Source organism: Tamandua tetradactyla, chromosome 15 (assembly GCF_023851605.1).
Source record: "Tamandua tetradactyla isolate mTamTet1 chromosome 15, mTamTet1.pri, whole genome shotgun sequence".
In the NCBI taxonomy this organism is placed as follows: Eukaryota; Metazoa; Chordata; class Mammalia; order Pilosa; family Myrmecophagidae; genus Tamandua; species Tamandua tetradactyla.
The window spans coordinates 54,122,624-54,137,027 of NC_135341.1; the positions used below are offsets into that span (position 1 = coordinate 54,122,624).

General features: G+C 35.8%; 1 protein-coding gene across 10 annotated transcripts in view; it reads left to right on the top strand.

Annotated features, from left to right (window-relative positions):
* CLASP2 (cytoplasmic linker associated protein 2) overlaps window positions 1-14,404 on the top strand; it is a 290,913-nt gene that overhangs the window by 78,024 nt on the left and 198,485 nt on the right. Inside the window, exon 1 of one of the 10 annotated variants that reach the window (XM_077129875.1) lies at window positions 929-2,738. The exons of the other annotated variants lie outside the window; for them this stretch is intronic. Coding sequence (XP_076985990.1) covers window positions 2,723-2,738 — 16 coding nt within the window. The 5' untranslated portion in view covers window positions 929-2,722. Of the gene's footprint in view, window positions 1-928; window positions 2,739-14,404 lie in introns of those variants that run through there. 10 annotated transcript variants of the gene reach the window in all.

Here is a 14,404-nt window from a genome sequence, read left to right on the forward strand (position 1 = left end):
GCACAGTACAACAATTAGTTGTAGAACAGATTTCAGAGTTTGATATGGGTTACAATTCCACAATTTTAGGTTTTTAGTTCTAGCTGCTCTAAGATATTGAAGACTAAAGAAATATCAGTTTAATGATTCAGCAATCATATTCGTTTGTTAAACTCTACGTTCTCTGTACAACTCCACTATCACCTTTGATCTTTCTGTCCCACTCTGTAGGGGTATTTGGACTATGGCCATTCTAACTTTTTCATGTTGAAAGGAGCTGTCAGTAATATGGAGTAGGAAGAAGGAAGTAGCTGATGTTCTGGAGAGGCTAGGCCCTCTAGGTTTCAGGACTTACCTGGCCCAGAGACTCATCTGGAGATTATAGGTTTCTGGAAAATTACCCTAGTGTATGGAAGTTTTGTAGAATCTTATATATTGCCCTAGATGTTCTTTAGGATTGGCTGGAATGGTTTTGGTTGGGATTTGGCAAGTTATGATAGATAGCAATGTGAAGATCTCATTTTACTAAATAAAGACAACAACAAAAACCCAAAGTGTATTAGTTGGAAAGGTGGTATAACATTTTAAGAGCCATTGTAGTTAGAAGTTGTTCTCTGAGCACTCATTGCATGACAGGGTAAATAATGTATTTATATAGTAACTTGCATTGCTACTTTAGATAGAGTAGGGGGCAGTCTTCTCTGAGAGGTGACATATTTCAATTGAGACTTTATGATAAATAAGAATGAGCCAACCATAGGATAAATGGTAACAAAAACATTTGGGGCAGAGAAAACAGTGAACATAAAGGCCCAGAGGTAGAAAAGGGCTTGGTATGTTTGAAGAACAGAAGGGAGGCCAGGGCTGGCTGGAGCTCACTGAGGCTGGGGGAGGGAAGGGGATAATGTATAAGATGTAGTTGGGGAAGGGAGCAGAAACTATGATATGAGGAACTCATGGGCTATGGGGAGGAATTTATGTGGGCTCTAGGGAGCAGAAAACCCATGAAGGCAGAAGAAGGATGTGGTGCATGGGAATGACATGGTCTAATTTGATCTTATTCCCATTTCTTGTTTAGAGAAATATTCTGTTTCTTTGAGTTTTCTCTTTATTATACCCTTGTATATGTCCTGATAACTTTTATATCTCCAGCTTTTGTCTCATTTCTTTCATAATTGCCGTATTTACAGTCTTTTGATTTAAGTTATGATGGAATTCTTAGACTTGAATTTTCTAGAGCACTAGTTCACACTCAAGAACACTAAGTAAATTATATCAGAGATTTGGGCATATCGTTTAGTTTAGGAATAGCAAGACATGCATGACTTTCTTCTACCTTGAGGGTTTTTCAAGCCTGTCTTTATTCTCCTATAATAGCATAAATTAGGCGGAGTCCCTAGTTGCAGAGGAATTAGCTCTGTGATTAAAAGGAAACTGGATTTAAAATTAATCATTAGTGGCTGCAAAGAGTCAACACCAACCCTACAGGATGGAAAGACTGAAAGTTGTAGGCCCAGTGTGATCACAGCAGGCTCTGATGTCATCATGAGACTTTCTAGATAGTCTCCTGCTCACCAAGATATAAACACCAACAGTATTAGTAGCTGTGAATACAGAGTCTTTTTTTTCTTTCACCGTGAAAAAACTCTGCATAATTCTGATTTGTATGTGTGTAGGACCTAATGCGCTCTTGGCATGTAATCATGGGAAAATGTTTTCCAGCATCTCTGAAAGAGTTGCTAGGAAAATAATTGCTTTTGGAGACTGACAAATTAAGCATAGAAAGTAGGCTTTGAAATTACCTTGATATTTGGCTTATGAGAGACAATAAGGTAATGTTTGCTGTCTAGCTTTGTATGTATAGAACATACCCTCTGGTGAAAAGCAGAGCGGCTCTTTTCTTAGGTTGATTCTAAAATGTATCTGGGACCATGAGCTCCAGGGTGTTTTTGGAGCTTGACAAAGTGCTGATGGTTCTGCAGCTTGGATGGAGGGTGCTATGTGCTCCTGCAGCTGCGCACTGGCTAGCTTCTGTCTCCACCAGGAACAAGCTTTGTTCCGTGTGGCCCTGCTGTTCGCACACAGAGCCGCCTTTGATGGGCTGCCTTTGACGTGATTTGTTTACGGCAGCCAGAAATGCTTCCTGCATAAAGAGAGCAGTTAATCATGGAAACTGGGCTATTCCTGTTTGTGCACTTCTAGCAATCTTCTGTTACAAATATTAAAAGGTAACGACAAAGGATGAAAACCTTTTTTAAAACGTGCAAATTAGTTAATCCATCAGATCATATGATTGCTACTGATTGCATGGATATCTTTAGGGAAGCAGAAAATGATTGCTGAACACATGCCTTGTGTTTTGATGATTGCATTAAAAGTCCCCTAGTGGATGGCATTTACTGGCTCCCAGAGCTTTTCTTACATTAAATTTCAGGCAGCCAGTACAAAGAGAAACATCATAACCCATATTAATAGCATATGTGCAGTTAAAGAATAACCTTGGTCAAGCCCTGCTAGACTCTGCTAAATAAAGAAGGGTTTTCAGCAAGACCCCAGACTTTTATTTTGAAGTGGAGTAGCAGCTGTTGGCTATTGCAGTGCAGAGCTGCAGCGCGGCCTGGGTCACACAGTGCTCCGGGTGTCTGCAGGCTGCAGGCCGAGCCCAGTGGCGCAGGCACTGAACTGTACTTATTTGCTGTGCTGTTTGAACTCTTGGTTTGAGAAAGCTCCCTGGACCATTTGAATGGCTATGGGAGATGGTAAGTAAGATTTTTTTCTTCTTTTGCTTGTGTTATACTTCCTTTTAAGGTGACGATCATTTGCTGTGTAAGAAATACATTTCTTCCTAAAGAATGAAGTATACTTGTGTGTGTATATGTATGTGTGTGTGTGTACGTACACTTGTGTGTGTACATACATGCCCATGTGTGCTTACTTGTCATTTAGTATCTTTTCCACTTGATATGTCCGCTTGAGAGCTGGCAAATATAAGGTGACAGTTTACCTTCCAATCCAAGCAAGCCCTCAGTCTTTGGTGGTGGATATGAAGGAATATTGGAAGAAAAGCTTTGAAGTGAGAACATGGCCTTCAGAGGAATAAGATTTTGGCAGGAAGGTTGGTTAGCTAGCTTGACATTTTTCCTGTACTATTTGACACAAATAGAATTCTGTGGCAATAAAATATTCAAAGAAGCAAAATGGCTTTTCATAGGCACTATTTTATTTAATATCTTCGTGATTTGTTATTGTCCCTAGTAAACAGTTATCCAAAAATATTTAGCCTGTTAAGAATTCTGTACAGGTTATAATTTGATTAAAATGGATTTTGTTGGAATTTTATTGTGATAAGGATAATTTTAAAAATATATATGTAGCACTTTATAGTTTTCCAAAGCATTTAATATATTTAATGTACATTAAGTAATCAGGTAAAGTAACTTGTGAAGTGTATGCAGTATTTTGATATTTCCTCTTCACAGATTGGAAAACTGAGACCTGCTAAGATTATATGACTCAGATCCAGATTCAGACAGCAAAGTAGAACCAAACCTAGAACCTCATATATATTTATTATTGTTTTTCATGACCCTTGGTACTTGAGCTTTTTATTTTCTTTTTAAATTATACTTTCTGTTAAGATGTTCAGAGGTATACTTTATAATTGAATCAACACCAGAGCTGTGTACGAAGGGGAAATTGAGGTTCCTCAAAAATGTTTTGTCCATTTTTTCACTAGGTTCCTAGGAAAGACTAGCCTGTATTTGGGAGTTTTAAACTAATAGTTTCAGCCTGCCTTATGACTATATAATGACCTTTTCTCTCTAAGGAGTTTATATGCTTGGGATTATGAGGAATAGGATGCAAACTCCTCCAGATGATGGTATTGGTAAACAGTCATTTAAACTGTCATGTACATTTATATGGAAATCTGATCATAAATTTGATTTTGCATATTGTTGTGATTTTAGTACAGAATTTATGTGACTATTTTGTATGACCTTACAGAATTGAATAAGAGTATAATATTAACTACTAATTTTTAAGACAAGTTCATCAGAACGAACTAATTAAGTTCTCGTATACTTAAGTTTCTTTTCATTTTTTTATGTTTTGCTTTTTAAAATCTTATTTTGCATTCGATTTTTTTTTTTTTTTTTTTTGCATGGCCAGGCACTGGGAATCGAACCTGGTTCTCCAGCATGACAGGCGAGAACTCTGCCTGCTGAGCCACCATGGTCCGCCCTGCATTCAGTTTTAAATGTTGCATTTAGTTTGGCCATATCCAGATTTTATTTTCTTTCTTAAGCATTATAGATTATAGATTATAGGCTCAGTAGCTTTCAATGTGTATTTGCTTAGTTATTTTACAAGTAATAACATCATATTCTTTAGAAATATATTGACTTAAAAAAGTCAAAAATGACAACCTCTTATAAGACTTGGAGGGTGATGTCCCAGCCTGTTCTCTTCTTTAAAATGAAAATACTTTAATTGGATTTTATTGATAATTAAAGTAAAATATCCTTATAAAAAATAAAAAATTCAAACAATTTAGACATTTATGTACCAGTTGATTAAACTGGCATTTATAATTCTTAACAGCTTGGTATATACTTGTATATATTATTCTTTCTAACATGCACCATACTTGAATCATATGAACATATATAACAGAAGTAGATTATGCTATTCCAAATCTGTTTTGTCTTTCATTCTTTTTCTGTTACTTATTAAAATGAAAGCATCTTCTCCTTTCCAAAATTCAAACAATGCAAATAAAGCAAAAATGTGTTAAAAAATCCTAAGTCCCAAGCCAAGTTAAAAGCAGGGGTGAACACTTTTACTAGTGTGGAGTATGTCTTTCCATACCTTTTACTGTGCCTTTTATACATATTAAGTATTAAAATAAGTGATTTTGGGGGCTTTGTTTACATAAATATCATTCTGAATGTTTTTGTTATTTGCAAAATATGCCAGAAATTCAGCGCAGCATAGGAAATTTTTATTCCCATCATGTGTAAATCTGTCCCATTTTGTTTGAAGTGTTGCATAGTATTTCATATTATGGAGACACCATAACCATTTCTTCTTCTGGTAGAGTTTTAGATTGTTTACCATATATAATTTTTCTAAATGGTTCTAAAATAAGCATCTTTGTATAAACCATATATATGTGTTATGTACAACCCATTTATTTCTTAAAACAGAAATATATGTTCTAGAAGTAGCATTTCTGGATCAAAGTTTCTATTTATTTTAAATTGTGTTAAGTATAGTTAAATTGTTCCAAAAAAGAATTTACTTATGTTCTTACCTGCAGTGCCTACTATACTACATTTCAGTTCTTGTGATTAGTAATCCTTTAAAATTTTGCCTGTTACAAGGGTAAGAAATATCATCACCTTTTAAAAAACATCTCTGCCTTCTGATGAGGTTGTTTATCTTCATAACTTTAGTTATTTTATTTCCTTTTCTGTGGATTGCCTTTTGGCATCAGTAGCCAACTTTTTGGTTGTTTGACTTGTTTATTTATAGTTGCTTTTTATATATTCTGGTGATTAATATATTATCTGTTCAGTATATAATCTTAACTGCAAGTCCGTATGAAAGATTTCATTAGCAGTTTTATTTCTAGGTAAACTCAGATTTTTAAAATACTCTAATAGTTGTAATAAAAGATTACAGCCAACAATTTTTTTGTCGGTAGTAGCTTTTGGGTCCTTTTCTGTTTGATTATCTTCATTTTTACAATTTTAGTTGTCGCATTCTTACCAGTCAGTCAGTAGATTGTATTGTAAGAATTCTAGGCAGTCAAACCACATAGAGTTAAACCTGTAGGATTACTATGTGGTGCTGAGCCATGCAATCTGCCTCAGAAGCACATAAGAGGAATTTGGCCTTTTGCTGATACACTGCAAATGGCTGGAAATAAATATAGTTTTGTTTTAAAGAAACTGTTTCCAGACTTTTAACACTTCAACCTAGTCTACTACATGAATCTTTTAAAAATATATACAAGTGATGGTAGAACCATGACTCTGTAGCAGTCCACCTTTTTTTTTTCAATTTTTAAAAATATTTTTTGAGAAATCTTCACACACATATAGTCCATACATGGTATACAATTAATGGCCACAGTATCTCACATAGTTGTGTATTCATCATTATGATCATTTTTAGAACATTTGCATCACGCCAGAAAAAGAAATAAAAAGAAAAAAGGAAGAACTCATACCTCCCCATACCCCTTACCCCTCCCTCTCATTGACCATTAGTATTTCAATCTACTCAATTTTTTTTTTACCCTTAATCCCCCTATTATTTATTTTTTATCCTTATTTTTTCTTCTTCTTCTTTTTTTAATTCATCTGTCCATACCCTGATAAGGAGCATCAAGACACAAGGTTTTCACAATCACACTGTCACATTGTAAAAGCTATATGGTTATACAATCGTCTTCAAGAATCAAGGCTGGGCGGGCCACTGTGGCTCAGCAGGCAAGAATACTTGTCCCTATGAAACTTATTTCTGCAAAGGAGAAGCTAAGCCTACTTATAATCATGCCTAACAGTCACCCCCAGAGGACCTCTTTTGCTGCTCAGACGTGGCCTCGCTCTCTAAGCCAACTCAGCAAATGAACTCACTGCTCTCCCCACTATGTGGGGCAGGACTCCCAGGATGAGTCAGAATGTAGCATCATGGGACTGAGAAAGCCTTCTTGACCAAAAGAGGGAAGAGAAATAAAAAAAAAATAAAAAGTTTCAGTGGTTGAGTGATTTCAAATAGAGTTGAAAGGTTATCCTGGAGGTTATTCTTATGCATTACATAGATATCCTTTTTCAGTTTATGGTGTATTGGAGTAGCTGTCCATGTAAAAAAAAAAAAAAAAAGAGAATCAAGGCTGCTGGAACAACTCAACAGTTTCAGGTACTTCTGTCCAGCTACTCCAATACACCATAAACTGAAAAAGGATATCTATGTAATGCATAAGAATAACCTCCAGGATAACCTTTCAACTCTATTTGAAATCACTCAACCACTGAAACTTTTTATTTTTTTTTATTTCTCTTCCCTCTTTTGGTCAAGAAGGCTTTCTCAGTCCCATGATGCTACATTCTGACTCATCCTGGGAGTCCTGCCCCACATAGTGGGGAGAGCAGTGAGTTCATTTGCTGAGTTGGCTTAGAGAGCGAGGCCACGTCTGAGCAGCAAAAGAGGTCCTCTGGGGGTGACTGTTAGGCATGATTATAAGTAGGCTTAGCTTCTCCTTTGCAGAAATAAGTTTCATAGGGACAAACCCCAAGATCAATGGCTCAGCCTGTTGAACTGGCTGACTTCACTGCTCGCAAAAATATCAGGAATTCCCCAGATGGGAAGTTGAATATTTCCTTCTTTCTTCCCATTCCCCCAAGGGGACTTTGCAAATCCTTTTTTTACCTCTGACTAAATTACACTGGGATATATTATGGCATCACAGTAACCTATATAAACCAACAGGATCTCAAGCCTATTTAAGATTCTGTGTAATTATTATGTTCAAATAAACTGATCATACAAGTTAAATTAGATAATGCGCTACTTAAAATATAATTTTTGCACCAAAGAATCATCCCCTGCTTTGACCTCACACAGAAGTTGAAGTTTTAAAATATGAGCCATATCATCGTTTACCCTGTTTTTTGATTTACCTTAGTCCTATCCAAATCAGTTCATTCATATCTCTAGTTGAAGTCTGATCACTTTTTCAACAGTTACTGTATGGGATAATGCTGACTTTCATAGCTTTGGTGCTCTAATTCAGAGTCTCAGGTGTCACATACATACCCAAAGTTTTAGGGAATGTCTAGTGGTCAACCTTTTGATATACTTATGTTTCTGGGACCACTCCAAATTGAGATATAACTGTTGGTTTAGGGGGTCAGGGACAATAGCAAGAAGTTAATGCTGAAGAGATCCCTCCTCTTCTATACTCTTAAATATTCTATATGAAATTTGCTAGGGTTGTTTAATTTAAAACCAGTGAAAGGAAGCAATCTTTTGACTTAATGGTAAATATAGTAAAAGACGAAATTTTTCTTAAAGAAGCAAGAATAGAAAAAAGAATAGTTATAAGGAAAAAAGTAAATTATAAAGGACAAAAAGTGGGCATTCAACAGCAATAGAGGCATAAGCAATGGGCTCTTGATGATTTGAAGTCTGAAACATTTGAAGCAGTGCCATTTACTCACCTAGTTGCACAGTGTTAGGCACCAGTATCAGCATACTCTCAAACTTAATGCTGTTAATGAAGATGAATCCTAAAGGAAAGGTTTACAGCTTTTCTTTGTATTCATAGAGTAGCATAGTCAATGTTGTTAACAACTGTTATGATTTGCCTGTAGCTTCCTGAAAAATTTAAAAACTTAGAATGACTAGATACTTGTTAAGGGTTCTAAATAAACCTTATTTAAGCCTCTATTATTTAGTTTGATCATATGGTTATCATGAAGTGTATTGTTTAATTTTTTAGTGTAAGGTGATGGTTTGAATTGTGATTATCTCTTTTTATTTCATTGATCTGTTTAAGGTCTTGAATTTTTAAAGAACCTCTTTAAAGAAAAGAGTAAATGTCTTCAAATATATTTTTACTTATCAGTTGATACTAAGATGCTTCATCAAATTTCTTGACCTCTTGTAAACTTTGTGTGTAATGGACTTTATTTTTAATGAAATTAACTTTTTAGTTTTTAGACATTTCTTCCCTCCATTAACATTAATCTCTCCTTATTGAACTCTTATTAGTCAGACATTGAATCTCCTGTTGACCTACTATGTATTTTATGTTTTCTCTTCTCTCTCAAGTTTTATGTCTTTTTCTTTTACTTTTGTGTTTTGGGAGATTTCCTCAACTTTAGTCATCCAGTTAATTTTGGCAAATAAAAGTTTGTTTCCAAGAAGTTTTTTCCCTCTTTTTCTCATGGTTCCATTTTTACAGGCTTGTGTGAGTGCATGGGTGCTTGTGCATGCATTGGTAAGCAAGCGTGCAAGCATACCCATGCATTTTTGTTTATAAAATGTTTCATTCTCTGAGTTCGGGGTGAGGAAGAGCTTAATAAACCTATTCCATTTATTTTCAGTTGCTCCTTGTTACTCATTCCTATATATATGCTGGCTCAGAAATTGTCACTTCTCTGCCATTCCATAGGTGATTCTCTGCTGTTCCAGTTCCCCTGTGAGAATTCTAAGTTGCGGTTTTGCTGTGGTACTATCCTGCAATGGCCTTCCATCCTTTTTATTTGCATCTTTTAAGAATTTGCTATGACCCTTTAGGTGCTAATTTTATATACTTTCTGTCCTTACCTCATTTTCTTTGCTCTTATGATATTTTATTGGGATTCCATTGCAAGGTTTTAAACAAGGGAGTAAAGTGATTCAAATTTTTATAATTTTTTCAAGAAAATTTTCAAACACACTCGAAAATAGAGAATATTGTACCACCCATCCTCCAGCTTCAACACATCAATATCTGGTCAATATTTATTCCATCCATATCCTAACCCATCCTTCCCCAACCCTACCAGCTTCGTGAACATGTGTGTATGCTTACACATGCATTTGCCCATATACATGTATAAAATTAAGTGAAACTTCTTTTTAAAAAACAATTGCAGTATACTGTTATTACGTCTAAAAAGTTTAATTACTCATCATCAAGTATTTAGTGTTCAGATTTCCTCAATTGTTTCGTAAATATCTTTTTACAGGTAGTTTGGGTGCGATTCAAACAAGGTTCACCATTGTAATTAATTGATGTATCTTTTTAAAGCTCTGTTCGTCTATAACAATTCTCTCCCTTTTTTCTCGCCTTGACATTTATTTGTTAAAGACATAGGTTGTCTGTCAAGTAGTATTTTTCTCACATATTAGTTTTGTTGATTTCATTGCCATGGTATTTGTGTTTGCTTTTTAATGTTTCTATATTTTCTGCATTTCTTGAAAATTGAAAGTTGTTCTAGTGGCTTGACAAGAATCAGGTTTGATATTTGTGTGTGTTTGTCTGTGGTACAAATTTTTCATAGGTGGTATTGCATATTTCTATCAGAAATATGTGTGGTTTTCTTTCTTTGTTGATCAGTGAATACTGGTGTTATCAGCCTGATACATCCTTTATAACGTTCCCCATCTCACTTAAGGGTCTTGGCAGCTGTTGGTCTAATTTTTTTTTAAAGGATGGTTCACTTTCAACATTGTGGGAGATAGGTTTTGGAAGGAGGTCAAGAATGGAAGTAAGACTAGTTGAGGTTTTTGTAATAATATAGATAGAGGTGAAGTATCATCTCTGATACTGCAGATAGTTGGTCTTAGATTAGGAGAGGTGGCAGAAGTAAAGAGAAATAGGTAGATTTGAGATAGAAACTTGGAGTTACACACAATAAGAACATTGGTAGATGGTCTATGCACTGCAAAGGAGAATTTGGGATGGGGCTCCACATTGTGAGCTTGAGCAGCAGCCGTTGAGTAGATGGTGATGTTATTTGCTGGGGTGGGGAAAGACCTAGGGAGAACAGATTTAGAGATGTTATTGATGCTATATTTATTATCTGTGTTAAATTAGTGATGTGTTTGAGATGGGGGACATATCTAGTCTATTAGGCAGTTGGATATACAGGTCTGAACTCAGAGATGGTCTAGGCTAGAGGCGAACATTTGAGAGTTGTCGGTGTATAGAAGGTATTTAAACCATTGAGAATGAATGAGGCGGTTTAGAGAGGCAGCCTGGAGAGAAGGAGCATATTCAACATTTAATGGGCAGAGGAGGAATGAGCAGAAGAGACTGAGGTAGAGGGCATGTGAGGTCAGTGGAAAGGCAAGGGGAGTGTCCTAGTGTAGAAGCACAGAGTAAGATGTACAGGCAACTAAAACTTGTTTGAGGTTTCTGAGACATCTATGCTACATAGTTTATAGAGATTATTGTTTCCTAATCTCAGTTGCTGATTTAGCTGTTAGATATGATCACAATTAATATTGTATATGCAAGAGTGTAAAACAACTCAAAAATCCAAAGTCCTGTTGTGTTAGTTGTTTTAATTAGAATAAGGACGGATACTGCTTCAAGTGGAAATAGGAACTTTGTTGTAAGAAACTACTTAATATAAAATGCAGTGTATTTTATGTATGAAAAATCCATATGGGGGGCAATAAATTGGGTACGACTGAAGAAAATTTATGCAGGGTGAAATTTTTCTATGAGACATTATGTAAAATTTTGGCTTACTTTTTTTTACAGTTTTTCATCTTATTTATATGAATTTACAAGCAGAATTTCAGGTTTTGGTACCCATGAAAGTAAAGTGGGAAGTTTTTAAAAAGCCATTTGTGGGGGAAATACATGGGAATTCTATACTTTCTGCATAATTTTTTCTAGAAACCTCCATGTTCCTGGATAAACAATAGAACCATTTAAATATATGACTTTCCTACAAAGGGGGGATAAAAGAGTTGGGCTCGATTATGTAATAGTCATAATTCCTTATCTGAAACCTTGGAGGCCTGTGGTGTTTTGGAATTCAGATTTTGCCACATTTTAGAAAAGTAATATGGTCATATCCCATATATTATGTACCTACTCTATTCTCATCTGTGACAGCATCCTATAGTCAAGCATATTAATATTTCTGCAGTTAAATGAATGTAAAATCACATTGAGTGGGATAAAGATGATAAGTAGATTCTTGTTAGTACATACCATGTTTTGATATAAAGAGTTCAGATTTGTTCAGATTTAGCTACTAAATAAGTTTAAAAAACAACACAAAACAAAAACCAGTGTTTTTTTGGGCTATTTGAGGTTCAGGCATGCAGATAATGGATTGTGGGCCTGTAGTATCTGAGTGCTTGCTGTGGAAGGTTCAATAAAAACTGTGATGGCCCCCTAAAAATGTAAGTTCCACAGCCCCTGCTGCAATTATGATAGAGTGAGGTGCTGTAAGGCTCATACCCTCCCCAGAAGCTTTCAAAAACTAGCAAGAACTGGCAGAAACACCTTTCTCAGAATTCCAGAAAACAGTTAAAGGACTGCAGTAACAGGGCAAGTACCATAGGCTACTTAAAAGTGGTAGGATCTTGTGTCACCCTGGTTGACCCCTCCCTAGTCAAACTGGTCCAGCATAGAACTGGCCTATGCTTCCAGTGCGGATCCCTTGTCCCAGTTCTGGAGGAGGAAAATAGCTCTTATGCACATACAGGGAACATGTATGCTTGTCCCAATCTGTCTGGTAGTGGCTAGAACTTGGCCGTGCATGTAAAAGGTATCTTAGAACTTAGCCCTGTATGTAAAATATGGCTCTTTGAGCTCTCCTGTAGAGTGCTTTGGGAGACCAGTCAGATAATGCTGCTTGGGGCCAATGATTGCTGGCCATTAGCCATACTGTGCAGTGCCCAAGACAGTGAGAAAATTTTCCTAGTGAGGAGGGGATATTTGTTTTTTTTGTAAACAGGGGCATTCCTAGGGCCACATGGACCTGCCTAAGAGAAGATGCCTTCACAGAAAGAATCAGACAGGACCACCCCACCCCCACCCCCACCATACTTTGACCTGGAGCTGTTCTCTAAACTCATTGTATAGATACCCCTTGAAGGAAAACACTTCCATAAGGTCAATCTGTAAAGACTGGGTAAGGTGTTTTCTTTTTTTCCTTCTTTTTCTCTTGGTTAGCTTCTGGCATTCAAGGAAAGCTGTTATAACACTGGTTGTTTGCATGCTTAAGAAACAGAAGCCTCAGAGTCTAAATTCCAGTGATTCACATTATCAGAATATCCAGCTTTGAACAAAAGGCTATTTTTGGGAAATATTAAAGCATTAAAAACAATCAATGAAGAGGATCAGACCTGATACATACCAGATAAAGACTTTTTAAAAATGATCCTAAATATGCTCAAAGAGCTAAAGGAAAACATGGACAGAGAACTAAAGGAAATCAGGAAATAACTGAGTCACAGGAGAGAAGCAATATACTATGTACATGGAATCCTCAAGATTAAGAGCCAATTTCTCATTGGAAAGCAGGGGGGACAAGATGGTAGTGGGATGACATATTTAGAATGCTGAAAGAAAAAAACTGCCAACCAGGAAAGAATTCTGTATCTGGCAAAACTATTTCAAAAATGAGGGAGAGATGAAGACATTCCCAGATAAACAATAGATGAGGGAGTCTTGTAGGGAGCGCTGCAACAGATGTTAAAGATTTCTGCAGTTTGAAAGAAAAGGACAATAGATGATAGATTGAAGCTGCATGAAGAGATAAAGTTCACTAGTGAGGATAATGCCTTGTGTAAATATAAATACCAGTGCTATTGTATTTTTGGTTTGTGACTTCATTTTTTTACTTCCTACAGGATCTAATATGCAAGGGTATGAAATGTAATGAAAAATCAGTGGTTTTAGACTCATAATATATAATAAACATGTAATTAGTGACAAGAAACTACATAAAGGTGAGAGGATGGAGAGGTGTAGGAACATAGTTCTGTATACTAATGAAGTTAATTTGGTATGAAAGCACACAAAATTGTTATAGATTTAGGATGTTAAACTTATATAGATTTAGGATGTTAAATTTAAGCTCCATGGTAAGTACAAAGAATTTATAGAAGCATGGGCAAGCTCATAGAGACGGAAATTAGAGTCCAAGTTGTCAGGAGTGGAGAGCAGGGTCAGGCAATGAGGTGCTAATGCATAAATGGGTGTAGAGTTTCTGTTTGGGGATATGGGAGAGTCTTAGTGATGGAAGGTGATGAGGTTACTGCAATATTGTGAATGTGAGTAATCTCATTATAATGGTACGTTTGAAAGTGGTTGAGATGGGAAAGTTTATGTTGTATTATATGTTCCCACAATAAACAAAGAAAAAGAACAGCAATCAAATGCAATCTGTGGTCCTGGATGAGCTCTAACAAGGTAAGAGAAGAGGCTCCAAAGGATATTATTAGAACATATGAAAATATTGGAATATAGACTATAAGTTTTATATCAATGGAAATTTTCTTGAATTTGATAACTTCACTTAAGGTGATTACAGAAGTGAATAGCCTTGTTCCTAGGAAATGTACATGACAATATTAAGTATTCAGTGAGCTTTAGTTGTTCAACATATACTCAAGTGTGTAGATTTATTGATGATATTTAGATAGAATGATAAGGTAAATGTGGCAAAATGTAAAATTCGTGGATTTGGGTATCTGGGGCTGGGGGATGGGAGTACATTGGAATTCTCTGTATGGGGTTTGTATTATTTTTGTAACTGTCCTGTAACTTTGAAAGTATTTCAAAATTAAAAAAGTTAAAATAAAAAACAATATAAGAAATAAAGACAATAATAAGAAAAGGCCTTTATCTTATGTGGGCTTCTCTTTTTCTCCCCCTTTCCCTTCTCCTTCATTTCCATCT